At 39.8% G+C, this 25,851-nt stretch overlaps 1 protein-coding gene across 6 annotated transcripts in view; it reads right to left on the reverse strand.

Annotated features, from left to right (window-relative positions):
- The window catches only part of ANKRD28 (ankyrin repeat domain 28), a 181,296-nt gene extending 158,172 nt beyond the window's left edge, over positions 1 to 23,124 (reverse strand). For 4 of the 6 annotated variants that reach the window (XM_058553547.1, XM_058553500.1, XM_058553528.1 and 1 more), the window contains exon 1: positions 22,737 to 23,124. Coding sequence is in view for 1 of the 6 variants with exons in the window: in XM_058553500.1 (XP_058409483.1) it covers positions 22,737 to 22,763 (27 nt within the window). In the remaining 5 variants the exon portion in view is untranslated. Of the gene's footprint in view, positions 1 to 21,824; positions 22,174 to 22,736 lie in introns of those variants that run through there. The other 2 variants (XM_058553537.1, XM_058553509.1) reach the window with 1 other exon arrangement.
- Positions 23,125 to 25,851: the final 2,727 nt, after the last annotated feature.

Genomic DNA, 25,851 nt, shown 5'->3' on the forward strand with positions numbered 1-25,851 from the left:
AGCATCCCATACACAAAATAGAGGAAGATGGGCACAAATGTTAGCTCAGGGCTAATCTTCCTCAGCAAAAAGAGGAAGATTGGCAAGGGATGTTAGCTCAGGGCCAATCTTCCTCACCAAAAAAAAAAAAAAAAGTACATTGGTGATTAGAAAAAATCTTTTTTCAAGGTAAGTTTTTAAAGACAGAAGTTCCTCACATTTAACTAGTGACAACATCCTAAGTATACAAATATCTAAGTATTATTTGTACTAGCACTTGAGAAAAAACAAATTATGGTCTTTTCCTAATATTCTGGTTCTTAATCCCCACTATGCAGTGATTCATGCTTCCCATGGATTAAAGAGTTATATGTTTCCCATGGATTAAAGTACTACACATAAAAAATTATATTTACAAACATATTAATATTTAGGGGGAAAAATCATTGCCTTTAAGTTTTTAACTCAACTCCTGACAAATTTTCCTTCCTGATTTCTTCTGGATCTTCCACAGCTTTGCACACCACACTGCACTTGTTCATTGACTTCACAGATATTTCTCAAAGCCTTACCTAACCACAAGCTCAACTTACCCTTTACAAAGGTTTAACCAAGACCAGGACTCTAAATCAAGGTAATCCTGATTAATTTTATATAGATAAGAAAACATCTGTGGAAAATCTCTTTTCTTCTAAATCACCTTCAGTAAGGTTTTCCTAAATGTTGCCTGAAATTACTTCCATAGTAACCTACCAATAATTCACTCAAACTTACAGAGCTTATTTTCAGTGTTTACAGAAAAAAGAAACCTATTATTTCTTTATGGTTAGATAAAGCTATAGTGTGTCAATATTTAAAATGCTCCTATCATATCCCCTTTTTAAGAGTATGAAATCTTACACTTAAGGTGTTTCCTAAATCTCATCTTATTTCTCTAAGACTCTCATAAGATAATGCTTTTTCACAATTATTTGCCTAGTGTAACCTTTAGAAGATAATTTATTTAGCATTTCCTGTAATTCTTTTTGTCATTCTTCCAGATATAACTCTCCACTCATGTGATCTACAAATAACGCTTTTTTTAGCCATATGAAGTCAAAATTTAACCATCATGAATTTTGCTATTTTATACATTAAAAATACACTCAGTTTGAAATATAAAGCCATAACTTTCCATCAAAGACCAAGGAATTAAATCTTCTAGCCTAGGGTACCTATTCCAACAAGAGACATAAACAGGTTCAACAATATCTGAGAGACCAACCACAGGAAGCCAATCTGTTCAAAAAAATGTTGGTCTCAGGACCCCTTCACACTTTTAAATTATTGAAGAACTGAAGACTCCAAAAGAGTTTTTGTTCATGGGAGTTATTTATGTTGATGTCTACTGTATTCAAAATTAAAACTGAGAAATTATTGAAATATTTATTTTTAATTCACTTAATGTATGTTACTTATCAATATAAATAACTTTATGAAAATAATTATTTTTAAAAAATTAATGAAAAGAGCGGTACTGTTTTACATTTTTATAAATCTCTTTCATGTCTGGCTTAGAAGACAGCTGGAGTCTCACAGCCACTTCTGCATTCAATCTAAGTTATCCTGGTTCAAGTACATAAAGAAAATCTCTACTCATAACTAGATAGAAAACAGCAGCACATTTAAAAAGCCTTTTCAGATAATTGTGGATATTCTTCTTTGATACTACATCAAAACTTGACTAATGGTATCTCTCAAACATTAGTTGCAATGTGAAATATGAAACTTGACAACGAACTTTTCATTCTTTTTCACACTGAAATCCATGTACTTTGAATGTATCTTTTACCCATGAGTGACTTTATAACATCATGAATCAGTCATTTGGAAAATGCTGGTTCAAGTTATTAAGGTCTTCCAACTACTGACACATTTCATTATATACAAAATTTAAAAAGTCACCTTTATTAATATCACTACCAATATTATCAGAAAAGTCTTTTAAGTACTGTGAAGCTGCCATGCTCAAGGTGGACAATACAGATTTTCTCAAAATCTAATTTTTTCTGGAAAGCTCAAATTTTATCAATAGTAACAAATATTGATAGCTGCTTTACTTGAAGTGACAAGTTCACTTTGTTCCTTTTCAAAAAACTGTCTGCCAAACATCCAAGTATGGATAACCATAGTTTGTTACTTGGTCTTTCCAGTAAAAAGGTATTCCATGAAAAAGATGCCTAGTTCAGCTAGCAATTCCATCACATAAGTGCTTTTCCTGTGCAGCACATACCCATTTTATCATACAGATGCTCAGGGTCAAGATTAATAAAATTAATTTATATTTAAAAAGTCTTAAGGAAATAGGTCTTTTTTTAAAAAAAAAAAAAAAAACCAGCAGTGCACAGAGGTAAATAACACACACTACTAGACAGTTTGGTGCCACTGCTGTGATTCCTAATAAGATATCAACAGTTTTACTCACCATTACTTTTGTGTAATTAGTGCGAAGGTCAGCCAAGTAAAAAGAGCATATAACATTTTATTGTTATTATGAGAACAGTTTTGACCTCAGGGACTCCCAGGTTCATGGAGCACACCTTGAGAACTATTGGTTTATATGTACCAAGTCTCTAAGATACTATAAACTACTGATCCTAAATTCAATAACAGAACATCCTAAACTAGCCTCTAAGAATCACTCAGATAGCTGTCATTTCCAAAGAAAGAAAAAACAGAGGGCCCAAAGTGTTCAGTAAAGGATTAACCTTGGCAAAGAAAGGTTTGGCCTTTACTCAGCTCCTAGGAGGTAACCTCTAAGCTCCTGGAATGTCCTGTTTGACAAAAGAGTCTTTGTTTACCTAGGGACTTTGGGCCACAACAGATAGTTTAATAAGGTGATTTAGGGTGAGGGCTTTGGGCCATGCAGTATCAGCTTGATCTCTGGAGGGGCTTGAGACTAAAATCAGCCTCAGAGGTAGCCAGCCAAACGTATGTGACTGACACCCAATAAAAACCTTGGACACCAAGGTTCAGATGGGCTCCCGGTTGGCAATACTCCATGCAGGTTGTCATACATTGTTGCCAGGAGAAATAAGCACTGTCCACACAACTCCACTGGGAGAGGACAACTGAGAGTTCGTACCTGGAACTCTCCTGGACCTTACTCTATGTGCCTTTTCCCATTGCTGGTTTTCATCCGTATCCTTTCACTGTAATAAACCATAACCATGAATATAAAAGGTTTGCTGAGTTCTTTGAGTCCTTCTAGCAAATTACTGAACCTGAGAGAGGTCTTGAGGACCTCCCGAGCTGTGCAAAGTTAGTTACAATCCAACTCCTGAGTATATTAAAGCCAATTCCCCACCTATAAGTTTCTCTACACAAGATATTCAGTTTTGTTCAGGGCCAAAAAATGGTGTGTGTGTGTGTGTGTCTGTGTGCACACATGCAGGCTCCATGGATCCATAACTGCCAAATTCCAAATCAACTACCAATGCTTTCTCCAAGCTGCTTGTTTAAATCAGAGTTTCTCAACCTCCACAATATTGATATTTTAGAGCAGATGATTCTTTGTTGGGGACAGATGTCCTGTTCACTGTAGGATGTGTAGCAGCATCTCTGGCCTCTACCCAACAGATGCCAATACAGTCATGCGTCACTTAATGATATGGACATGTTCTGAGAAATGTGTGGTTAGGCGGTTTCGTCATTGTGCGAACATCATACAGTGTACTTATACAAACTTAGATGGTATAGCCTACTACAGACCTCGCTTATATGGTACTAATCTTACGGGACCACCATCCGATATGTGATCTATCACTGACCGAAACATCATTATGTGGTGTGTGACTGTGGTATCCTTTCCCTTTCCCCAGTTATAACAATCAAAAATGTCCCCAGTCATTGCAAAATACTCCCTGCCTCCTGTCACTGAGAATAACTCTTTTGGAGGAAAATCATCTAGGAAGCCTGACATGCCCTTTCTGTTGCTGTTGTTACAAAAAAAAAAAGGAATAAATTCCATTTTAGCTCTATCTTCTCACCTTTCCTAAATTTAATTATTTGATCATGGAAAGCAATTGTCCATTCTGAGTCTTACCTACAAACAATACTTGAAAAACAGTACTGAACTAAACTCTTCCTTCTAGAGGTCTCAGTCAGGTTACCAATTTCAGGAGCGGAGGAAACATGTAATAATGATCTTTCAGGAAGGATGCATATATATCTTCTGTATTTGATGCACATTACTGCACATCAGAGAAGGAAGACAGGCCAGTGTTTCTCAACCTTGGAAGTGCACATCCAAATAACCTGAGATGCTTTTGTAAAAAATATAGGCACCAGGGTCCCATCTTAGATAGACCTAATCAGAATTCATTATTCATCCAACAATTATTTGAATGTCCACTATATGCAAAGCATTATTTTACGCGATAGGGATACAGTAGTAAATAACAGACACGGTCCCTGCCCTCTTTGATCTCATATTCCAGTAGAGGGAGACAGACCATAAACACGTAGACAAATAAACAGAATTACTTCAGATAGTGCTCTAGGCAAATAAAATAGTATAATGGGACCAATTTCTTGCATTCTCACCAATATCAGTAGAGATATTATCAAAGTACTGAATGTGGTAGGTGAAAATGTTATTTTGCATGCTAGTATTTAGAAAGCCTGTGACACAATTATATGCCTAAATTCCTTCTATGTGTTTGGTGCTGGCCAAAACTGTGGCCCTTACTCCTTGGGAAATTTTAAGCTCAAGACTAATTAGGTAAATTCTCTCACAGTTGTAATTCTAACTTCCATTAGTTCAATGAAAATATTATGTTAAACTCCCGAAAATGGTAGAGTTTAAAGATTTTTATGAATAAGGAAAGAAGAGCTCCTGCACTCCTAAAGGCAAGGGAGAGTAGTCCAGAAACAAGATCATCTCCTGTAGAAGTTACTCAAAGGAAAAAACATCCATTGACAAGCCGACAATCACAAGGATTGTTTACAACAGAATCTGGCACGACAGGGGGAGGGGATTTTTTTCCTTTCATTTTATACTTCTATGAAGAACTGGCAGCAAAAATCTGAAATATGTACGTCTTTTGCTCTTCAATTTTTCCTAAGAAGCAAAATCAAAACCTCTTATATATCTTTTCTATAGTTTAAGTTGAGCGTCAAATAAGAAAAAGATCAAACACTTCTCTGTCATATCAAAACTACTAAAAGGTACCGTTCATATACAGCCAGTCTTTAAGAATTGGGGGGGGGGGGAAGGTCAGATGCTAGAAGATGTTTATCTAATGTTTCAATACACACTTCATTCCATATAGACCAACCATAAGCAATCTTGTCCATCCTGTAACAGTAGTTCTCAAATTGTTGTTTCACAAACTTCACTGACGGCTCCCATGGTTCCTACTGTACAAACTATATATCAGTCTATCACAAATCTGTAAATATTTTATGTCTGCAATGAAGTAGCTACTTGGATATAAACAGCTTTTAATCGCCCAAAAGAACAAAGAAGGAATTCCAGAGAAAAAGGCAAATTCACCTTCCTCTTCGAGTCTGTGGTTTGTCACTGCCATCTCTAAACAAGCATTCAGAACCCAGTCTTAGAAAATCCTTTCCTGGAAGCGCAAATCTGATGACAAAACTCTATATAAAATCTTCCATGGTTGCTCCCCACAACTGTAAGGTTCAAGTCTCATAACTCAGAACACAAGTTACTCCAGGAATTGGCCCCAACGTACTTCCCCCAGCCTTATCTCTTGCCATCTCTTCTCAATCCTCACTCAACTTAATAGCATGTATAAGATCATAAGGCATATATGATCCCCAATTGAGGAGATGGGAGGGGGCTCACTAACTCTAACATGTATTCTTCAGGAGCTATAGATGAGAATCAAATACTAAAGGGAGTTCTTCAGGATGAAAGGAAGTGATAGCAGATAGTAAGTGGAATCCCTATGAAGAAATAAAGAACACTGGCAAAGGTCATCATAAGTAAACGAAAAACGACAATATAAAATAAAAGTATAAATATATTTTTTACTCTTTTCTTCTCTTGATTTAAAAGGTAACTGCATAAAATAATTATAAAATTATATTGTTAGGCTTATAACATATAAAGATGTAATATATATGACAATAATAGCACAAAAAAGAGAGGAGGGAATGAAGCTATACTGAAGGAAATGACATTAGATGGTAACTTGAATCCACAAGAAAAACACAGAGTATGGGATACGGTAAATATGTTGGTTGATATAAAAGATTATAAATATGAATAAATATATATATATCAAAATGTATAGGACAGTTAACACAGTACCTAAAGGCAAATTTATAGCTGTACACATCAATGTTAGAGAAGAAAGACCTCAGGTAAGCTTCCATCTTAAGAAATTAGGGAAAAAAAGCAAAACAGGGGGTTGGCCCAGTGGCGTAGCGGTTAAGTCCATGTGCTCCGCTGCTGGCGGCCCGGGGTTCGGATCCCGGGTGTGCACCAATGTCACGGCTTGTCAGGCCATGCTGTGGCTGTGTCCCATATAAAGTGGAGGAAGATGGGCACAGATGTTAGCCCAGGGCCAGTCTTCCTCAGCAAAAAGAGGAGGATTGGCATGTATGTTAGCTCAGGGTTGATCTTCCTCACACACACACACAAAAAAAAAGCAAAATAAACCCAAAGCAAGGAGAAGGAAAGAAATTATAGAGGGGAAATCAATACCATAGAAAAGAGAAAAAAATAGTGAAAAATCAATAAAACCAAATTTGGTTCTTTGAAAAGACCAATAAAATTGACAAACCTTTAACTAGACTGACCAGGAAAAAAAGAATGAGGACAAATTACCAAAATCAGGAACGCAAAGAGGTATACCACTAATCACCCTAGAGAAATTAAATGGATTACAGACATATGCCACTTAAGAACGGGGATCCGTTCCGAGAAATGCACTGTTGGGCGATTTCATCATTGTGCGAATATTATAGAGTATACTTACACAAATCTAGATGGTATATCCTACTGCACATCTACGTATATATGGTACAGGCTATATGGTACTAGTCTTATGGGACCACCATTGTATACGTAGTCAGACATTGACCAAAATGTCATTATGCAGCAGATGACTGTATAAGGGAATACTATGAAAACTTTATGCCAACAAGTTAGACAATTTAGACAAAATAAACAAATTCCCTGAGAGATACAAATTACTGAAATTGACTCAAGAGGAAATAGAAAATCTGAATAGACCTACAACAAGCAAAGAAACTGAATTAGTAATTTAAAAGCTTACCACAAAGAAAAGTCCTGGCCCACACAGCTTCACGGATGAATTCTACCAAACATTTAAAGAAGAAATAATAATAATCCTTCACAAACTCTTCTAGAAACGAGAGAATACTTCCCAATTCATTCTATGAGGCCAACATTACCCTCAGACCAAAGCCAAACAAAGACATCACAAGAACAAAGATATAAAAATCCTCAACAAAGTATTAGCGAGCCAAATCCAGCAACAAACAATACGGATTATAGTTCAGCTATTTTTCAAACATTAAACTTACCAAACGACCCCGCAATCCCACTCCTGTGAATCTTCCCAAGAGAAATTAAAACACGTCTACACGAAGATTTATATATGAATACTCACAGCAGTATTATTCATAATTGCCAAAACTAGTAAACAATTCAAATTTCTATCAACTGGTGAATGGATAAACAAAATGTCGTATATCCATACAATGGAATACTGTTCAGCAACGAAGAATTAATTCACGTTACGACATGAATGAACCTCAAAAACATTTATACTAATGAAAAATGCCAGACAAAAAGATCACGTATTATATGATTCCATTTCTATGAAATGTCCAGAAAAGGTAAATTTATAGAGGCAGATCATTCATCAGTGGTTGCCTGGGGCTGAAGGTGGGATCAGGAGTGACTGCAAAACGGGGATGAGGTACTGTGATATTGTGATTTTTAATAAGAAATATACATTTGGTCTTCGTCTCTCTTCCTGGCACAGAGCTCCTAAAACCCTTGGAATTTCCCGTGAAGAGAGCAATAAAGGTGTCTTTTGTTACGTTAATGAACTTGCTTTTGCTGACCACTGAGGATGGGGCCTGGTTGCCAGGAGAATCAACCCGTGATCAGAAGGCTGGAACTTTCAGTCCCACCCCACGCCCCTCAGGGAAGGGAGAGAGGCTGGAGATTGAGTCCAATCGCCAACAGCCAATGATTTAATCAATCACATGTATGTAATGAGGCTTCCATAAAAACCCAAAAGGATGAGGTTTGGAGAGCTTCCGGGTTGGTGAACACATGGAGACTCGGGGAGAGTGCCATACCCAGAGAACGTGGAAGCTCTGTGCCCCTTCTCACATACCTTGCCCTATGCATCTCTTCCATCTGGCTGTTCCTGAATTATATCCTTTGATAACAAACCAGTAATCTAGTAAGTAAAATGTTTCTCTGGGTTCTGTGAGCCACTCTAGCAAATTAATCTGGAACCTTCGATTTATAGCTGGTCAGTCAGAAGCTCAGGTGATAACCTGGCAGCAGGGTGGGGGCGGGGGGTGTACAGTTTTGTAGGACTAAGCCCTTAACCTCCGGGATCTGACGCTATCTCCAGGTAGGTAGATTCAGAATTGAGTTGAATTGTAGGATACCCATCCGGTATCAGAAGTGTGGTGAGCGCGGTAGCAGTGTGAGAATAAAGGAGAAACACACAGGAGGAGAACTGAGGTTTTCCAATGGTATCATTTTTTGGGTGATGGAAATGTTCTAAAACTGGATTGTGGTGATGGGTGCCCAACTCTTTAAATTTACCAAAATAGCTGAATTGTACTCTTAAAACAGGTATATTTTATGGTATGTAAATTATATCTCAATAAACTGTCAAAAAAAAAAAAAAAAGGAGCCACTGGTCTAATCAATCACCAGCTCCCTAAATCCATCTTGAAAGGTTGATCAGCTATACAGGATCTTCCTCACAGACAACACAACAGAAAACGACTGAATTTTAGATGAAGAGAGCTGAATTGGGTAAAAAGCATTTTCTGACAGGGTGGTTAGCCACATAGGAACGTGGAACCAATGAAAGCTATACAAATTCAGCACATTTTAGAATCAATGTGGTTCAGAGAGAAAAGTTACCTTAACGGTGGGTCAGATTTGTTTCTAGGGATAATAAAAGGATACGTGAAAAAAAAAATTTTTTTAAATATTATATATACTTAGCCTTAACAAATGACAATGGAAAAGGAAAATGTTTTCACTATTTTAATCAAAGAAATGCAACTCAAATGACCTTGATTCACTACTTTACACTGATGTGAAGTAAGCAATATTTTAAAAGTTATATTGTAATATATGGCTTACCTAAAGAGAAACAGGCTTGTTAATGTTGAATTCTGTGGTGAGTGTTGCTTACCTGGTTTTACCCAATCTGAGTATTAGAATCTTGATTAATAGGTAGTGTCCATCTAGACACCAATATATAACAACATGTGGGAGCAGGAAGAGAAATGCAAAAAGAAGAAAAAATAAAAATAAGAAATAATACAGCCAAATCTCAGATGAGGATATGATTAGGAATATAGTAGAAGAATAGTGTGAGAAAGAAAAACGCATATTTATGCCTCTGAGTCAAAGTAAGAAAAAAAAAAGATTAGAGGCAGAAAGCAAAGTGTAGAAATAAATGATTTGCAATAAGGAAGGGGATCAACAAGAAAGCTTAGATGGATAGGTAGACTTCTCTTTTCTCAGTAAATTAGGAGATACAATAACATGTTAAAATGGAGAAAGGCAGAAATTAAAGATTAATGGATATAAAAAAGATATGATAAGGATTGTTAAATAGCCAGAAAGGTGCAACTGAAGTCCGACATCAGAAAACTACAGTATACTCAGCTTGGTTTCATTACTTTCTTCACCAATTTTCAGTGGTGGCAGAGCTGAAACAGAGAATACACGCAGTAGAAGTAATCTACACGTTGACTGAGAAAGTCAAGGGTATATAGGAGTTTAAATTGTTTGGGTAAGTGATCATTTACTGAGCAACTACTATATACTAGACACTTCATCAACATTCTCACAATCCAATGAAGATATTGCCATGCCCATTTTACAGATTAAAAATATTCAGAAAGTGGAAACAATCCGATATCTATCATGTGATGAATGGATAAACCAAATGTGGTATATCCATAAAATGTAATATTTTCTGACAATAAATGAAGTTCTAATACATGCTACAATATGAGTGAACTTTGAAAACTTTATAAGTAAAAAAAGCCAGTCACAAAAGACCACATACTATACGATTCCATTTATATGAAGTGTCCAGAATAGGCAAATGCATAGAGACAGAAAGTAAATTAGCGGTTGCCTAAGGCTGAGAGAGGGGAGGGGAGGTTAGGAGGAAGAGGAGTGACTGCTAATGGGTACAGGGCTTCTTTTCGAGGTGATAAAACTGTTCCAAAATTAGATTGTGGTGATGGTTGTACCACCCTGTAAATTTACTAAAAAAACCCATAGAATTGTATATTTTAAAAGGGTAGATTTTGTGGTATGCAAATTATTTATCAATGAAGATGCTAAAAAAACAAACTGAGGCTCAGATTTAGTTCTTTGCCCAAGGTCACACAATAAGAAAAAGGCAGAGCTGCCCAAATCTCCCCAATCAAAGTCCTTTTCTATACAATAGTAGCTACCATTTAACAAGTCCCAACTCTGTGCCTGAGGTTTTACACACACACATTTAATTCAACAATTCTGGGACACAGAATATACCTTCCTTCCCTAGGTGAGGAAACTCAAACTTAAGTGAAATAACTTGTCCACGGTCACAGAAGTGATAAATGAATGAGCCAGAATTAAAAGCATGTGCTCTATCATTTCAGACATTCAATTAAGACTGTCATCGTTTGCCACATCCATGTATAACATCCACTATTATTTACTTAACATTTTTCTTTAAGTCATTAAGGCTTCTCTTGCCTGACAAAGCCACAGAAAAGAATGGAGCTACAACCTGAGAGGGTAATATTGGGACTAAGGACAGGAGTAGAAAAGGTAGAGGATGAGGATACAAGACTGACATAACAGCACCAAGGGGAGGAAGTGCAGGCAAAGCTCCCACTGAGAAACAAGGCTTGCTGAGAAAAGGGTACAGCCTGATAAGGGGATGGGAACGGAAAGAATGGACAAGTTGCAAGAGGCAGAAGACTAAGATGAAGGAGAAGAGATTGAAGGTCTCAGTGTATAAGTTAGGAGTTGAGGTTCAAGAGGTTGGGCCAAAAGTACTAAAAGAAAGGAGGCTGAGGTGGAAAAGCAGAAATGAAAGCTGAAAGATGGGTACGGATGGGGTGATAGTTGGAGGAGGGCTGGGTACTGAAGAAGACAAAATGAAGAATAAACCTACAGAATGGTTAATATGAAAAGTTGCAATGCAGTGAGCTGGGAGACTCCCAAATAGGCCAGAGGAAAGTGAGAATGAAGCAGGATACCAGGCCATGCTCAAGTCTGGGCTTAGAATCAAGAAGTGTCGGTCAACATGTGGTAATTGAAGCAGACAGTCACTCACATAAAATCTCAAGAAACACACTAGTAGTAAAAGCTGTCCCACGCTTCAGAAAACAAAACTTTAATCACTACTGTTCAAATGCGGAGTTCAAGGCTTCTAAGGTCAGTCTGTGGCCAAATTGAACCTAGCAGACTAGGTTCCAATACATCAAAACTCAGGTTCACTGTGGGTGAAGAAGTGGGCGACACCAACAATGAAAGAAGCTGTGGTCAGAGAAAAGAAATTCCAAGTTCAAAACTCTGGCTCCGCGGGACCAGCCCGGTAGTGTAGTGGTTAAGTTCACGCACTCCACTTTGGCCTGGGTTCGTGGGTTCAGATCCCAGGCGTGGACCTACACACCACTGATCAAGCCACACGGTGGTGGCGTCCCACATACAAAATTAAGGAAGACTGGCACAGACATTAACTTAGCAACAATCTTCCTCAAGCAAAAAGATGATGACTGGCAACAGATGCTAGCTCAGGGCCAATCTTCCTCACCAAAAAAAAAAAAAACAAAAAACAAAAAACACCAGATCAACAAAACTGTGGCTCCGAGATACTGAAGAAACTAGAAGGTGAGCCAAGTACGGAGTTCACTTGACTTTATAATAGAATCTGGAAGCCTTAGAAGGTGGAACACTGCTAGTAAGGAAAAGAAAATACAAACAGGCGGATTAGTGAGATTTCAAAAGCAATAATTCAATAGCCAAAACACAGGAGGTTCTAAAACCAATAATGCACCAGGACATGCAAAATAATCTATGTATTATTAATCACTGTACTAGTTAAGCAGTCAGTACACCTAAATTTAAGTGAAGGTGATATATAGAAATTCAGCCTTATGATAGAAGATAAGCTGAAAAATAATTTGTTTTATTGAGAGACTGTATTTAAAATAATTCACAACAGGTTTCTCTAAAATAGCAAGGTCACTCATTGTTAAATGAGTGGTTTAATCATTATTTAACATGGACACAATCTTCCAGAACATTTCTACAGTACATCTATACCATTTTTCATTTACACCTCTTGACTAGCTTCTCAATTGGGAAATACTCCTACCAGGTTCCCTCTCATTGTCCCCGCTACAGTAACAAATGAGAATGTTTGAAAGGTTACAGCCCTGTGTCCTCATGTATTGAAGTCTCTTGATTCCAGACATCTCTATTTGAATCACTCAAGCTCTCACAGATATGCTAGTTTCTAACTACCTGCCTCTACCTTGGATTAGGGCACTTACCGAACCTACCTGACTAATACTACACTTGCCCTTCTCATCTATTCTCCTGGTTTCAACTCCATTGCTCACCCCTGATGCTGCAGTTTGCTTTTACATCCCTTAAAAGCCAACTGTTGTTAACCCTCAAGACCAACTAATCCCATTTCTCCAGAATGTGGTTGTCACTTGCCCAGTTGTTTATAGTTCTCCCAGGGACAGTCTTCTCACTCTTGGCATGACCCAGTCTGACATTCTGGAACTACACACAGCCTAGCATGTAAGCTTTCAAAAAAGTGAGGGAAACCTCTCACCATTCAGAGAACTATCCAATATGGAAGCCTCTTGTTTACCCATCTACATACACACACACACACACACACAAAATCTTTCAAAGTCCTGTTTGAATTATCTGATTTTATCCTAATTAATTTACACTAATAAGAATACAATAAATACTAAAGATAGCAAGTAGTTGCTTTCTGACTTTCACTATTTTCAATTTGAAAGTTCCCTCAAAAGGAAAAGGGGAAAAGGAAATGCAATCAATAGGATATTTCTTTAAAAAAAAAAAAAAAACTTAGTTAACTGCAGGAAAAGTTTAACAATATAATCTGCACCAAGACTAAGATTTGCAGTTCTCCTAAATACAGTATTCCATTCTTTCTTGGTGGTAGAGATTAAGAAAAAATGTACACTCAAAGGAAATACTCCCATGTAACACAAATCTACCAAAAATGTACCTGTAGTTTTTGCTCCTCTAAAAGGATATTTTATACAGGCTACGTATGGCTCTTGTCTACTAAGGATGAGAGAGAAAAATAATATAAGAGGAACATGGGTTAATAAAATCCCATTAAAATAAACTTAAAGGACCCCCAACTCTACCATTGGGTTCAATTAGCCATTTCTCCCTTGATGCTCTCAAAGCACATGTAAGATAATTGCCCTTATCTAATTCCATCTTATCCCATACTAGCATCCCCAGTATCAAGGACCAACAGATAGCAGGCATACAAATGTTTCTCTAACAAAATAATCAGCATATTAAGTATAACCATTTCCATGGAAATTATTACAAAGAAAACACAGTATTTATATACTACATAAGTTCTAGAAGTCAACAGTTGAAGATTAACTTACCATATAAATGAGTTTAAAAATACAAAATAGTACAAACCAAGAACAATGATGCCCAAATCAGAATTTGGATAATAATCTAAGAAGTTATATTGATTAAACTAATAGTGGATGTTATAACACATAAATCCCAAAACTGTGGCATAACATAAGTTTATTTTTATTTCATGTTTACACGAAGTCCAAAAATCCATGTTAGTGATCAGCTGGAGGTGTGAAGAGGCTGGAGATGACCCAGGCTGACAGAAGTTCAGCCCTCTTTGATCCATCATTTCCAAAGTTGCTCTGGCAGACAACACCCAGCCAGGAGGTGGAGAAAAGAGAGGATTGTTCAAGGGAGGTTTGTATTTGCAGGGCTGAGGAAACATTCAACACTTCTGCTTCATTTTCTATATGGCTAGATCTCAATCATACGGTCATCAGCAAATGCAAGAGGGGCTGGTAAATATAAGTTAGTTGGGATCCGAGAGAAAAGGAAACAAGCTTGGTGTAAAGCAAGCCAGTCTTTACCACAAGAGGTTTTAAAATACAGATTCTGGGGCATTACCCCAGGTGATCCTCATTCAGCAGGTCTAACAGGACCCCAAGAACCTGTATGAGGCTGGCCAAGTGATTCTGACATATGCCCAAACTAAGAATTACTGGCTAAGAAAGTAAAGAGCTTGGAGCAAATAGGAAAAACATTACCATGAAAACCTTTAAAACAATGCGCTGGATAAAAAGAAAGCTAAAAGGTGATGAAAAAATTAAGCCTTTGTGCCTAAGGGAATACAGATGCAACTTGGGGAATTCTTCCCTCCTTCGGCCCGAGACAGCAGTCTCGCATGGCTCACTTTCCAACTCATTCCATAGTCTCCATTATACTCTCCTTGGCCATGAGTTCTTCTCATTCCTTGAGTGATCTCATTCACTTCAATTACCGCTGAAAATGCTTTTCTCTGAGCCTAGCCTCACATTTAACTGCCTACTATAACAACACTTCTCCGTTTAAATATCCTGCTAAGACCTCAATATATCCAGAACTGAATTCATCTTACCCTCAAACCAACTTCTCTTCTTGCATGCCCTATCCACCTAGGCCCCCTAGTCAAAACCCTAGGAGTCGATGATAAACCAGACTTCATAATTAAAAGTTTTTATGCTTCAAGGAGTTCCACCAAGAAAGCAGAAAGACAAACTACAGAATGGGAGAAAATTTTTGCAAATCATATATCTGATAATAGACTTGTATTTAAAATATATAAAGAACTCCTAAAACTCAATAATAAAAAGACAAATAGCTCAATTAAAAAATGGGCAAAGGATCTGATGAAGAGAGGCTCAACATCATTAGCCATCAGGCAAATGCAAATCAAACCATAAGGAGATACCACTTCACACACACTAGGATGGCTATTATGTGTGTGTGTGTGTGTGTATATACATACATATATATAACATATATAAAAGAAGACAATAATAACTGTTATTGAGGATGTGGAGAAATTGGAACCCTCATACACTGCTGGTGAAAATGCAAAATGGTGCAGCCACTCTGGAAAACAGACTGGCAGTTCCTTAAAAGACTAAATACAGAGCTACCATATGACCCAGCTGGTTCACTCCTAAGTGTATATTCAAGAGAAATGAGAACTTATGTCCATCAAAAACTTGTATACAAATGTTCATAGCAGCATTATTCATACTAGCCAAAAAGTGGAAATAACCCAAATGTCCATCAACCGTTGAGTGGCTAAATAAAATGTGGTATATGAAAAAATGGAATATTATTCAGCAATAAAAACACTGATACATGCTACAATATGGATAAGCCTTGAAAACATGTTAAGTGAAATATGAAAATACATAGAGACAGAAAATAGATTAGTAGTTGTCTAGGGCTGATGAGGACGGGGGTTTGGGGAAGTGACAAGTTCAGGGGTAAGAAATTTCTTTTTGGTGTGATAAAATGTTCTAAATCGATCCTGGTGATACTTACACAGCTCTGTGAATATACTAAAAATCATTGAACTGTACAATTTAAATTGGTGTGTGAATTATATCTCAGTAAAGCTGTTCAAAAAAGAAAGAGCTATCAAACGTTTTAATCCAGAAATTGATGCAAGAGAAAAGGCTGCCTCTCCAGACTAATTTATACCTCCTATTACAAGATATAAAGTTTGTGGGGTCTTTTTGGTACCTTAGGTAACAGGAAATAAAGTTAAACATAGTGCTCAACCGTAATAACTCTCATTCTAGGCTTCTGGAACAAATAATCTGTTTCAGAAGCAACTGCTTCCTAATTTCCCCTTTTAAATATTTTAACTGGCCTGTGCTGTACGTTTTAATATTAACTGTGGCCTTAAATCCTTAAAAGTAGAAAAGGTATACCTTTAAATTTATAATAAATAAATTTAAATGAGTAAACCATCACCAATTAAGAATCTGAACTTAAATTTACTAGGCAAAAGTGAACTTCTCACTAAAGCTGTAAGAGAAGTAATTCTATCCAGACTTTGCTTTGTATACCAATTGGTATACACACAGAAGAATACTAATCAGTATCACATAAGGAAGATGGATGAATCACCAAATAGTATAACTAAGACCTGAGATTGGGGAATAGGAGTGGAAAATAAACCTAAAGTACTTGAGGACTTTAATCCTTGTGTACAATGTACTATAACACTTTAAAACATTACTGGCTTAAGTAACTGGAGATTTATTAATTTTTGCTTTAAATTAGAAGTATTACTGTGTGATTGGTTTGATGTGAACTGTCCATAGGATACGTTATCCAGAAGAAAAAGACTTGATCCTAAACTATTTTCTCCAGGCACAGAATATTTTCCAGGGGCATCTCACTCTAGTTCAGGTACAGTGTATTCACTAACTATAAATTTTACATTAGACTAGAAAAATAAAAAGGAAATAAGATAATATGCTGAAAAACCTAATGCAACTCAAATCTATTTAGATTATCTGCTCTTTATTTTTACTACCATAATCAACATTTAATTGCATTTTCATGTTTGATTTACCCTAGTGGGACTATGCAACAAAAAAATTATCAATTGTCATATGAATATAAGACCCTCTCAATTGTACACATAAGTGAGCCATTCACATAGCTATGAGGATCCTTTAAAGATGTTCTCATTACCATTCAAACTGTTGCTTAGTACTTAATGTGCTCAGTTTGTACTAAAATGTTTTACATATGTTCTGAATTACAGCAGTAGCCACCTAACTGGTCTTCAGTGTTCCCATCTGTCTTTTGTAATCTACTCTTCTTAAATCTATAATGTAGTGGTTATTTAACTTTTGGGTGTCATGAGCCCTTCAGAGGCTCTGATCTAATAAAAGTTATGAATTCTCTTGAGAAAAGTACATATACACATTTTTCTCCTGAAGCCCTTCACAGACCCTAGGTTAAGAAAGCCCAGCTATGACTTCCCATCACCTACCAATCAAAGTACTTCATAATATAGTCACTGTTAATTTAGCTAAACTGTCTCCTCCCAGCTTTCCAACTACACATACCAATCAGGACTATCTCCTCACTACTGCGACACAGAGAGACCATCCTCTTTTTCGGGCTTGGTTTCGCAGTTCCCTCTTGTTGCTTTCCTGCATAACTGTTTGCTTTCAATAAAGCCTTCCTGTGAACCTAAAATACCTCCCTTGCCATGATGGTTTCTCTCTGCCTACAATCAGATCATCTGATCTTTTCTGAATTCTGAAACATGTTTTCTGCATCTCTTATGGAGCTCTCCATGTTCTACACTGTATTATAAAAGGTATCCAAAACAATCAGGAAACATAAGACACACTTAGTTTTGAATTATATGTTAGTTACATTTCCAAATAATATGCTCCATGGTTTTCTTCAACTTCTCTAAATCTTTTCAAGTGAAGTATCTCAGACACTGTGCATTTATGTGTCTTTTCTTCTTTTCTAGCCAATAAGATTCTCAAGGGCAGAGACGGTAGCTACTACACCTTTGTGTAGTCTCCAACACAAAGCAAGGGGACACTCGATACAGAATACTTGAATATCTGGGCATTCGTGTTCTTTGGGCATTTCATACATTCTGTACCCCCAATTATAAGATTTTCCATGGATCACCTATTTTTTTCCTACTGAAAGGTCAAATAATGCTCTGCCTTTAGTGGACACTTGATAAATTGAGAACTTTCCAACTATCCAAAATAGTGGTTAAGTTATTCTCATCCATCCAATACCTACTCACTGATATATGCCAACCCCGTTAAAAAAAAAAAAAACCTTCAACATACCAAGGATCTGTACCTAATGACCATTAACCCAGAATGGAGAAAAAAGATGGCCTCTATACAAAAATAATCCAAATGTAAAAGCTATTATCCTCTAGTATTACTGCAAACAAAGTTTAACTCCAGTTATAAAACAAACTCAGAAAATAGAAACAAACAACATCCCAGATTATACACATGCACACTACAGAAGGCAGTAAAATGGCATGAAAGTATAGGAACTTTTTTTTTTAGAAACTCTTAAAACATGATAGAAAAGTTTATGACCAATTGATTCATGCTCCAACATGGATGAACCTTAAAAATCTTATGCTAAGTGAAAGAAGTCAGACCTAAAAGGCCACATATTATATGATCCTATTTATATGAAATATCTAGAATAGGTAAACTCATGGAGACAGAAAGTAGATTAGTGGCTGCTGGGGGGAGGGGAAAATAGGGAGTGACTGCTAATGGCTTTTGGGAGTGATGAAAATGTTCTGGAATTAGATAGTGGTAATGGTAGCACAACTTTGTGAATATACTAAAAACTACTGAATTGTACACTTTACAAGGGTGAATTTTATGGTATTGAAATTATATCTCAATTTTTTAAAGGTTATGACCATTTTGGCTATTTTATCTCAAAGAAAATTGTTTTTTGGGGAATCTTATTTTGTAGTTTGTTTTCTCAAGTTGATCTAAACTAGCAGTTACAAACTGGTCCCCTACTAGTCCTTTTTTAAAGCCACAACTTTCAATTTTTATCAATGGTAACTATCGACTTGCCAACATTTATAAAAAGAGAGATTTTTTGTAAGAATCTGGATTTCTGGCTTCCTAAAAAATACTGGACTTCTAAAAATACTAGGCACACCTGCACAGCAACAATGGCCCAGACCTGAGCAGCACTAAGATACCTGCTCCTATTTGCCATGATCTCCCATCACTCCCTATGGCCTTCTAGATACTGAAGCCAAGTGTCAGTTGCCATTTAAGCCTCCCAGTTGTGAGCTGTTACTCCTGATCTAAACAGAGACTGTCTACCTTTCTTATTGGGGTATACTATGAATCACTGCTGATAAATTAAAATGTAATGTAATTGATCAGAGGGTACAGATTTCCAGCTATAAGATGAATAAGTTCTGGGGATCAAATGTACAGCATGGTGACTATAATTATCAATTTTGTATTATATATATACTTGAAAGTTAAGTAAGTAGATCTTAAATGTTACCTCCACACACACACAAAGGTAATTAATTATGTGAGGGGATAGAGGTGTTAACTAACCTAATTGTGGTAATCATTTGGCAATATATACATGTATCAAATCATCACGTTGTACACCTTACATATATGCCAATAATATCTCAATAAAGCTGGGAAATAAAATTAAAAAATTTTAAACACAATGACGTATGATTACATTTTACTAACTGCGAAGATAAGATCCTGACAGTGACACCTGCTGAATAAAACCCTGCAACTGTTACAGATTTATGTTGTATAAACGTGTGTGTGTGTGCGTGCGTGCGTGTGTGAGAGGAAGATCAGCCCTGTGCTAACATCTGCCAATCCTCCTCTTTTTTTGCTGAGGAAGACTGGCCCTGGGCTAACATCCGTGCCCATCTTCCTCCACTTTACATGGGACACCGCCACAGCATGGTTTGCCAAGCAGTGTGTTGGTGCGCGCCTGGGATCTACACCAGCGAACCCCGGGCCGACGCAGCGGAGCACGCACACTTAACCACTTGCGCCACCAGGCCGGCCCCCATGTATAAACACTTTAAGGTGAAAAACATCAAGGGAAAAGTTCATGTTTCTAATCCTACAAACAGAAAACAAATTTTCATTTCATTTACAATTAAAACTTTTCATCTACTAATAGAAAGCAGTACAGTAGTAACTTCTCACCCCCATATAAGGTGTTGGCACAAAATGAGAGAAAGCTGTCTTATTCAGCTCATTGATTGCATATGAAAACAAATTTGCTTTATATTTTATCACTGATTTTATGTTTAAACCATCTAGAACCCCCTGATGCTTACGCGCACAAAGAAAAACAACCCCTATCCACTATAGCTTCTACATATTAGATGGTATCTACAAAGCTAGAAGAAAACAAAATACAAGGTGAATATGGAAATAACATAGAAAAGTAGATTCTACTACTTCCTATCTCAAGTGTAAATGAGGTTTGAGCTAAATGCTATGTCAAGTAACTTCCAGCTTTAGAATTCTGTGTACTTATCCAGATCTTCTCCTTTCCTCCAAATAAAATAATTCATCTAGCTGAACTGCTTTTCCTGTAGATAGGCAAGGTTAAAATAGTATTTGCATTCCATTTCAATTTTACCATCATTTCTAATAGCTAATAAAATATCAACATATAAGATGACTTCTAAAGGCAGTTATTCCCTTTAAACTAGGCAAAAAACAAACTCATTTCTCAGTCTCCCAAAAGAGGGACCAGACGAGCCAATTAGTAGTTTAGAGGTAAACCTCAACGTTCTTTCCTCACTCTGAGCCATGCCACCTCATTAACTTGTCTAAGTAGCCTCAAGTTTACAGGTGACATTTTACATTATCATCACTACCACTGAGTATGAATAGATACTACATAAAACTGGAGTAGCATCCCAATTGCTTCATAATTGCAATTCCTAAACACACAAATGCAAAGGTGCAGTTGGATTTTATGTCCGAATGAAAACACAATCCTGTTTAAACCTGATGGTGAACAAAATGGGATGCTCTCCTAAAAGTTCACCAAATACCTAACGCACACAATGATCCAAGTTGCAAAAATAACTTTTTCAAAAGTGTAGTACAAGAAACAAAACAAACATCAATCGTTACCTCAATTATAACTTACGGAAGCACAAAGCGCCATTAGATTGGTAAAGATTAGTGGAGAACTTAGATTTTGAGTTTCACACCATTAAGAGTATAACATCCAGTTAACTGTACAGGAATTAGCAGGAATTGGTTTCTGCTTTAACTGTTATTAACAGTGCTGTCCCATAGAACTTTCTGATATAAATGTTCTGTTTCTGTGCTGTCCATTACCACAGTTAATAGCCACATGTGGCTACTGAGCACTTGAAATGTGACTAGCAGGAAGTGAATTTTTTTTTTTTTTTAAGAATTTATTTGTTTATTTTTTCCCCCCAAAGCCCCAGCAGACAGCCGCATGTCATAGCTGCACATCCCTCCAGTTGCTGTATGCGGGACGCAGCCCCAGCATGGCCGGAGATGCGGTGGGTCGGTGCTCCCCCGGGATCCGAACCGGGGCCGCCAGCAGCGGAGCGCGCGTACCTAACCGCTAAGCCACGGGGCCGGCCCTGGAAGTGAATTTTTTAATCTAATTTTAATTAAGTTGCCACATGTGGCTAGGGGCTATCATAATGGGCAATGCAGTTCTAAAATTTGAAATACAATGTATAAACCTGACTAAACAGTAGTGTTTTTCAAAGTATCATGTCCTGATGACGTTAACACCGCTAAAACCTTCCGGATACCAAATGATACACAACAAAACTCTCTTATGAAATGAGAATTCACGATACTACTTAGATTCAGAATTTAAAGTACACAATTCACTAAGAGACAACATCAAAAAATACATCTCAAGTTTTCCCCATTGCTTTTGCAAAAGGGGTGCTCACTTTCGGAATAGTTTCCCAGTGGACACACGTTCCTTTCCTTTCAAATCTGTTCAGTATCCTCTGTTCAGAAAAAAAAAAAAAAATGGCAAAAATAAATTCTCAGCACTGAGAAGTCTACTGAAATTCGGTAAATTTCACACGTTAATCTCCCTTTTCCTTCAAGGAGAGACACAAATGTTTGGAACCCTCTGCAGTGCCTGAAAGCCTTGTTACTCATCTTCCCATGTTTTCAGGTTTACAAATCATTCTGCTATAGGTGCGACTTCGTTTCTGAACACACAGTATTTTTTCAATCCAAGAAGAGTCACGACTCTTTGCGGCACTTCAGGTATTCTTTGACCAGCTCTTCCTAAGTCAAAAAAAGTAACCAAGATGGTGCACAAACGTCAAAAGAAATCTGGGAACTTGCACGTTGAATAACTAGTCCCTAAACAGAATCCACCGCCGTGAACCTAGAGAGAGCGTGCCTCCAACTATCCGGCGAAGCAAAGAGGCGTGCAAGGTCGTGACCCGAGGTCACGGCCGCCAGCCCCGCTCCCGGCTCGGCAGCGGGAAGCCACCTGTTAGGCCCGAGCCTCACCTGGCAGGAGAGCGGAGGCGCAGACCCGGCAGCGCGGCGGACGCGGATGCCCAGGCGGCGAGCGCGGGACCCGCCCCTCTCGCGGCGGCGGCCGGAGGTGGCGGCGAGCCCCCCAGCCGCACGTGGGCTTCACCCGGCTGGGGCTGCGCTGACAGGCGGCTCGCCGGCGGCCCCCGGCCCGGCCGCCCCGCGCCCGTCCCGGTGGAGTCACCCCGCCTCCCTCGCACCCGCCCCGCCGAGCGGGCGCCCAGGCGGCCCACACCGCTGGCCCGCCCGCCCTCCTTCCCGTCCTCCCTGCTCGGCGCGATCCCTCCCCGCCGCCCCTCACCTACCTGGTCACGGAGTTTGAGGAACGCCATGGCGGTCGCCTCCGCCGCCGCCCCGGCCCACAGCTCCCGCCCCTGTAGCCTCGGCCGCTGCCCGGGGCCGGCGGGTCGGCGGCCGGCTGCGCTGAGAAGTCCGCGGGCGGGGGGCGGCGCCGCCTCCCGGGCCGCCCGCCGCCGCTACCGAGAGGTGAGGAGCCCGGCCGGTCCCGCCTCCTCCTCTGAGGACTCCCCGCCCTCTTCCTTCCTTTCTTTCTCTCTTTCCTTCGGCTGCCTCCACGCGCTGCCGCCGCCACCGCCGCACCGCCGCCGCCTCCTCACGCCCCCTTCTCGAAACACCCTGGCAGCCCCCGCGGTCGAGCTGTTCCAGCCCGCGGCAGCGGCGGCATCCAAACTCCACTCTACAATATTACCACCACCGCCCGCCGCGATTGGCGGCCGCGCGGGGGAGAGGCCAGAGTAAGCCGAGCGCCCATTGGCCACGCCGCCGCGCTCGTCCGCGGGCCCCCCGCCCCCCGGAGAGGAGGGGGCGGGGAGGAGGAAGCTGCGAGGGGTGGGCGCGGAGCCGCGGCGCACGGGGGGCGGAGGAGTCGGGAGGGGCCAGAGCCGGGGGAGGGGCGGCCAGGTGCTCCCGGGCGCGCGCCCCGGGCGCGGTGGGCGGAGCCCGGGGGTGGAGGTGGTGGGTACCGGGAAGGGGGGAGCAGTTGTCCCCAGCTCGCACGTGGAGGTAGCGTGCAGACGCTCCCCAAAGCCAGGGAAGGATGAAGGAACGGGGTGAGGGGCCGGAAGGGGCGTCAGAGGTGGGCACCTGGGGGCTGCTGCCTTCCTGGGAGCGGCGAGGGGAGAGGGGCGAACCGGCCTCGCACGTGGAGGGAGAGTGAGAATGCGCCCCTGGGTTTGAGAAGGATGAAGGAGCCAAGGGAATGGGGTGAGAGGTGGTCACCCGGAGGCTGCTGCCCTCCCGGGGATGGCGGGCAGGGCCAAAGGAAGGCGGAGAGGGGGAGCGTGAACTGGCCGGGTTTTGCACGTCGTAGAAAAATGAGTGCCCTTCCCCGGCACACGCCCCTCTGGACTTGGGTAGGTTGGAGGAGGCACCGAAGGGTGTGAGAGCTGAAGTTTGGGGGTTGCAGCCCTCCGGGGGCAGCAGCCGTGGGGGAGGGGGCCGATGCTGGCACTCGGGGCGGAAAGGCGGCATCTTTGCAGCCAAACAGGTTGTGGACGCCCGAGCTTTTCTCGGCCCGCAGTCTCAATCCGAAGCAAGGCTGTGGTTCTTCTCTGCAAAATTCTCCTCCGAGGCTTGCATATTTTTTTTTCCTTTCTTCTTTCGCATCTGGCCTCCCACTCGAGAGAAATCAATTAAAAAAAAAAAAAAAAGACTTGCTGGATTTCCAATAAATAGCATCCTTGGATGGAAGAGAAGAGGAATGACTCCCTCACCCTGCTACACACGCCCCCACGCCACCCCACAGCTCTGAAACGGCTTTTCTTTCTTCGGCAGCCGCACACTGTTACCATTCCAGTCTTGTGTGGGAGAAGACTGTGGTGCGCCTGTGTCTATCCGCCTGGGCGGCTCCAGCCTCTGGTTAATAAAAGGTACAGATGGTTAGAACGCAAATGTGTGACGTCAGGCTCAATTTTTAAAAGTCCCCTTTTCTCTGCATCAGTTGTGTCTCTTGGGACAGACTTTATTTAGAGGATCGATTTGAGTCTAATGACAGTCAGGGGAAAAGGGGACCTGTGCCAGGACTGTCAGTTTATCACAATGCTGCACTTATAACAAAAGCTTATCTTTTAGCCCCATAAAAAATGAAAATATCAGAGTACAAAATGAAAACCACTGCCAATTAGCCAATAGTGTGATCGTTCCAATATTCTTTGACACATCAATGCCTTGATTCTATAAAAACAGTTTCTTATCTAAAATTACATTCCTCATCATAAATTATATTTTCTACTTAAAATGGAGGGATTCTCATAACTGCGAAGTAACAATCATGCTGAGGCTAAAAAGGAAGTCAAACTACTCTTGCTTTGCATTTATCTTCAGTACCTCACTCCCCTTTACGTCATCAACTCCAGCTAATTCTGTTTGTCACCCAGCCTCTCCTTGTCTGTTCAGTGAGGGTGAATGAGTTAATGTGAAAGCATTTGAGTTCTTCAAAGCAGAGGAGCTGTGATAATATTACTAGGGGGTCTTTGTGATTACAAGTCACCTTTGTAAGTAGTTACCCATGTGCTATCTCCAATACGGAGTTCTATCTTAGTCAAGGGGTATAAGAATTTACCCTCATTCATACATGAGCCTGTTAAGCACGGTGGATGTCTAGCCAGGAATTAATACATCCCCTTCTCCCGCACCCCACCCCCAATTATATTTTCTATAGGTTAAAATTCTAGAATTTAAAAACACAAGAACTTGATTAGGGACATGGCGAAAATTAACTTTTAGGAAAACACAAGTGCATTTGAGAGTATGAATTTAAATTGTACATCGAGTATGCATTTCAATGTTTTATGATTGAGCTAATGAAACTTTTCAGGGCTCTTCTGAAATTTTTTAATTAACAATAATTAATGAAAATATTTTGTAATGCACCGTCTTTGACAACCTTGCAAATAGTAGGCTCCAAGCTCTCCTACTAGAAGATGCTTAACACCTAGCTTAGTTCTCATCCTTCTCCACCCTGAGCACCATTTAACTTGAGTCTTTTTTTTTTTTTTTGTGAGGAAGATCAGCCCTGAGCTAACATCCATACTACTCCTCCTCTTTTTGCTGAGGAAGACTGGATCTGAGCTAACATCTATTGCCAATCTTCCTCCTTTTTTTTTTTGATCCCCAAAGCCCCAGTAGATAGTTGTATGTCATAGTTGCACATCTGTCTAGTTACTGTATGTGGGACATGGCCTCAGCATGGCCGGAGAAGCGGTGCGTTGGTGCGCGCCCAGGATCCGAACCCAGGCTGCCTGTAGCGGAGCACGCGCACTTAACCGCTAAGCCACAGGGCCGGCCCCTAACTTGAGTCTTAATTTCATCATTTGTAAAAACTAAGCTTAACATTACCTGACCTACTCATGTCACACAGTCAAGATAATGATATGAAAGGCTGTAGGAACTCTGCAGGAC

The sequence above is a fragment of the Diceros bicornis genome, chromosome 2 (assembly GCF_020826845.1).
Source record: "Diceros bicornis minor isolate mBicDic1 chromosome 2, mDicBic1.mat.cur, whole genome shotgun sequence".
Classification (NCBI taxonomy): domain Eukaryota; kingdom Metazoa; phylum Chordata; class Mammalia; order Perissodactyla; family Rhinocerotidae; genus Diceros; species Diceros bicornis.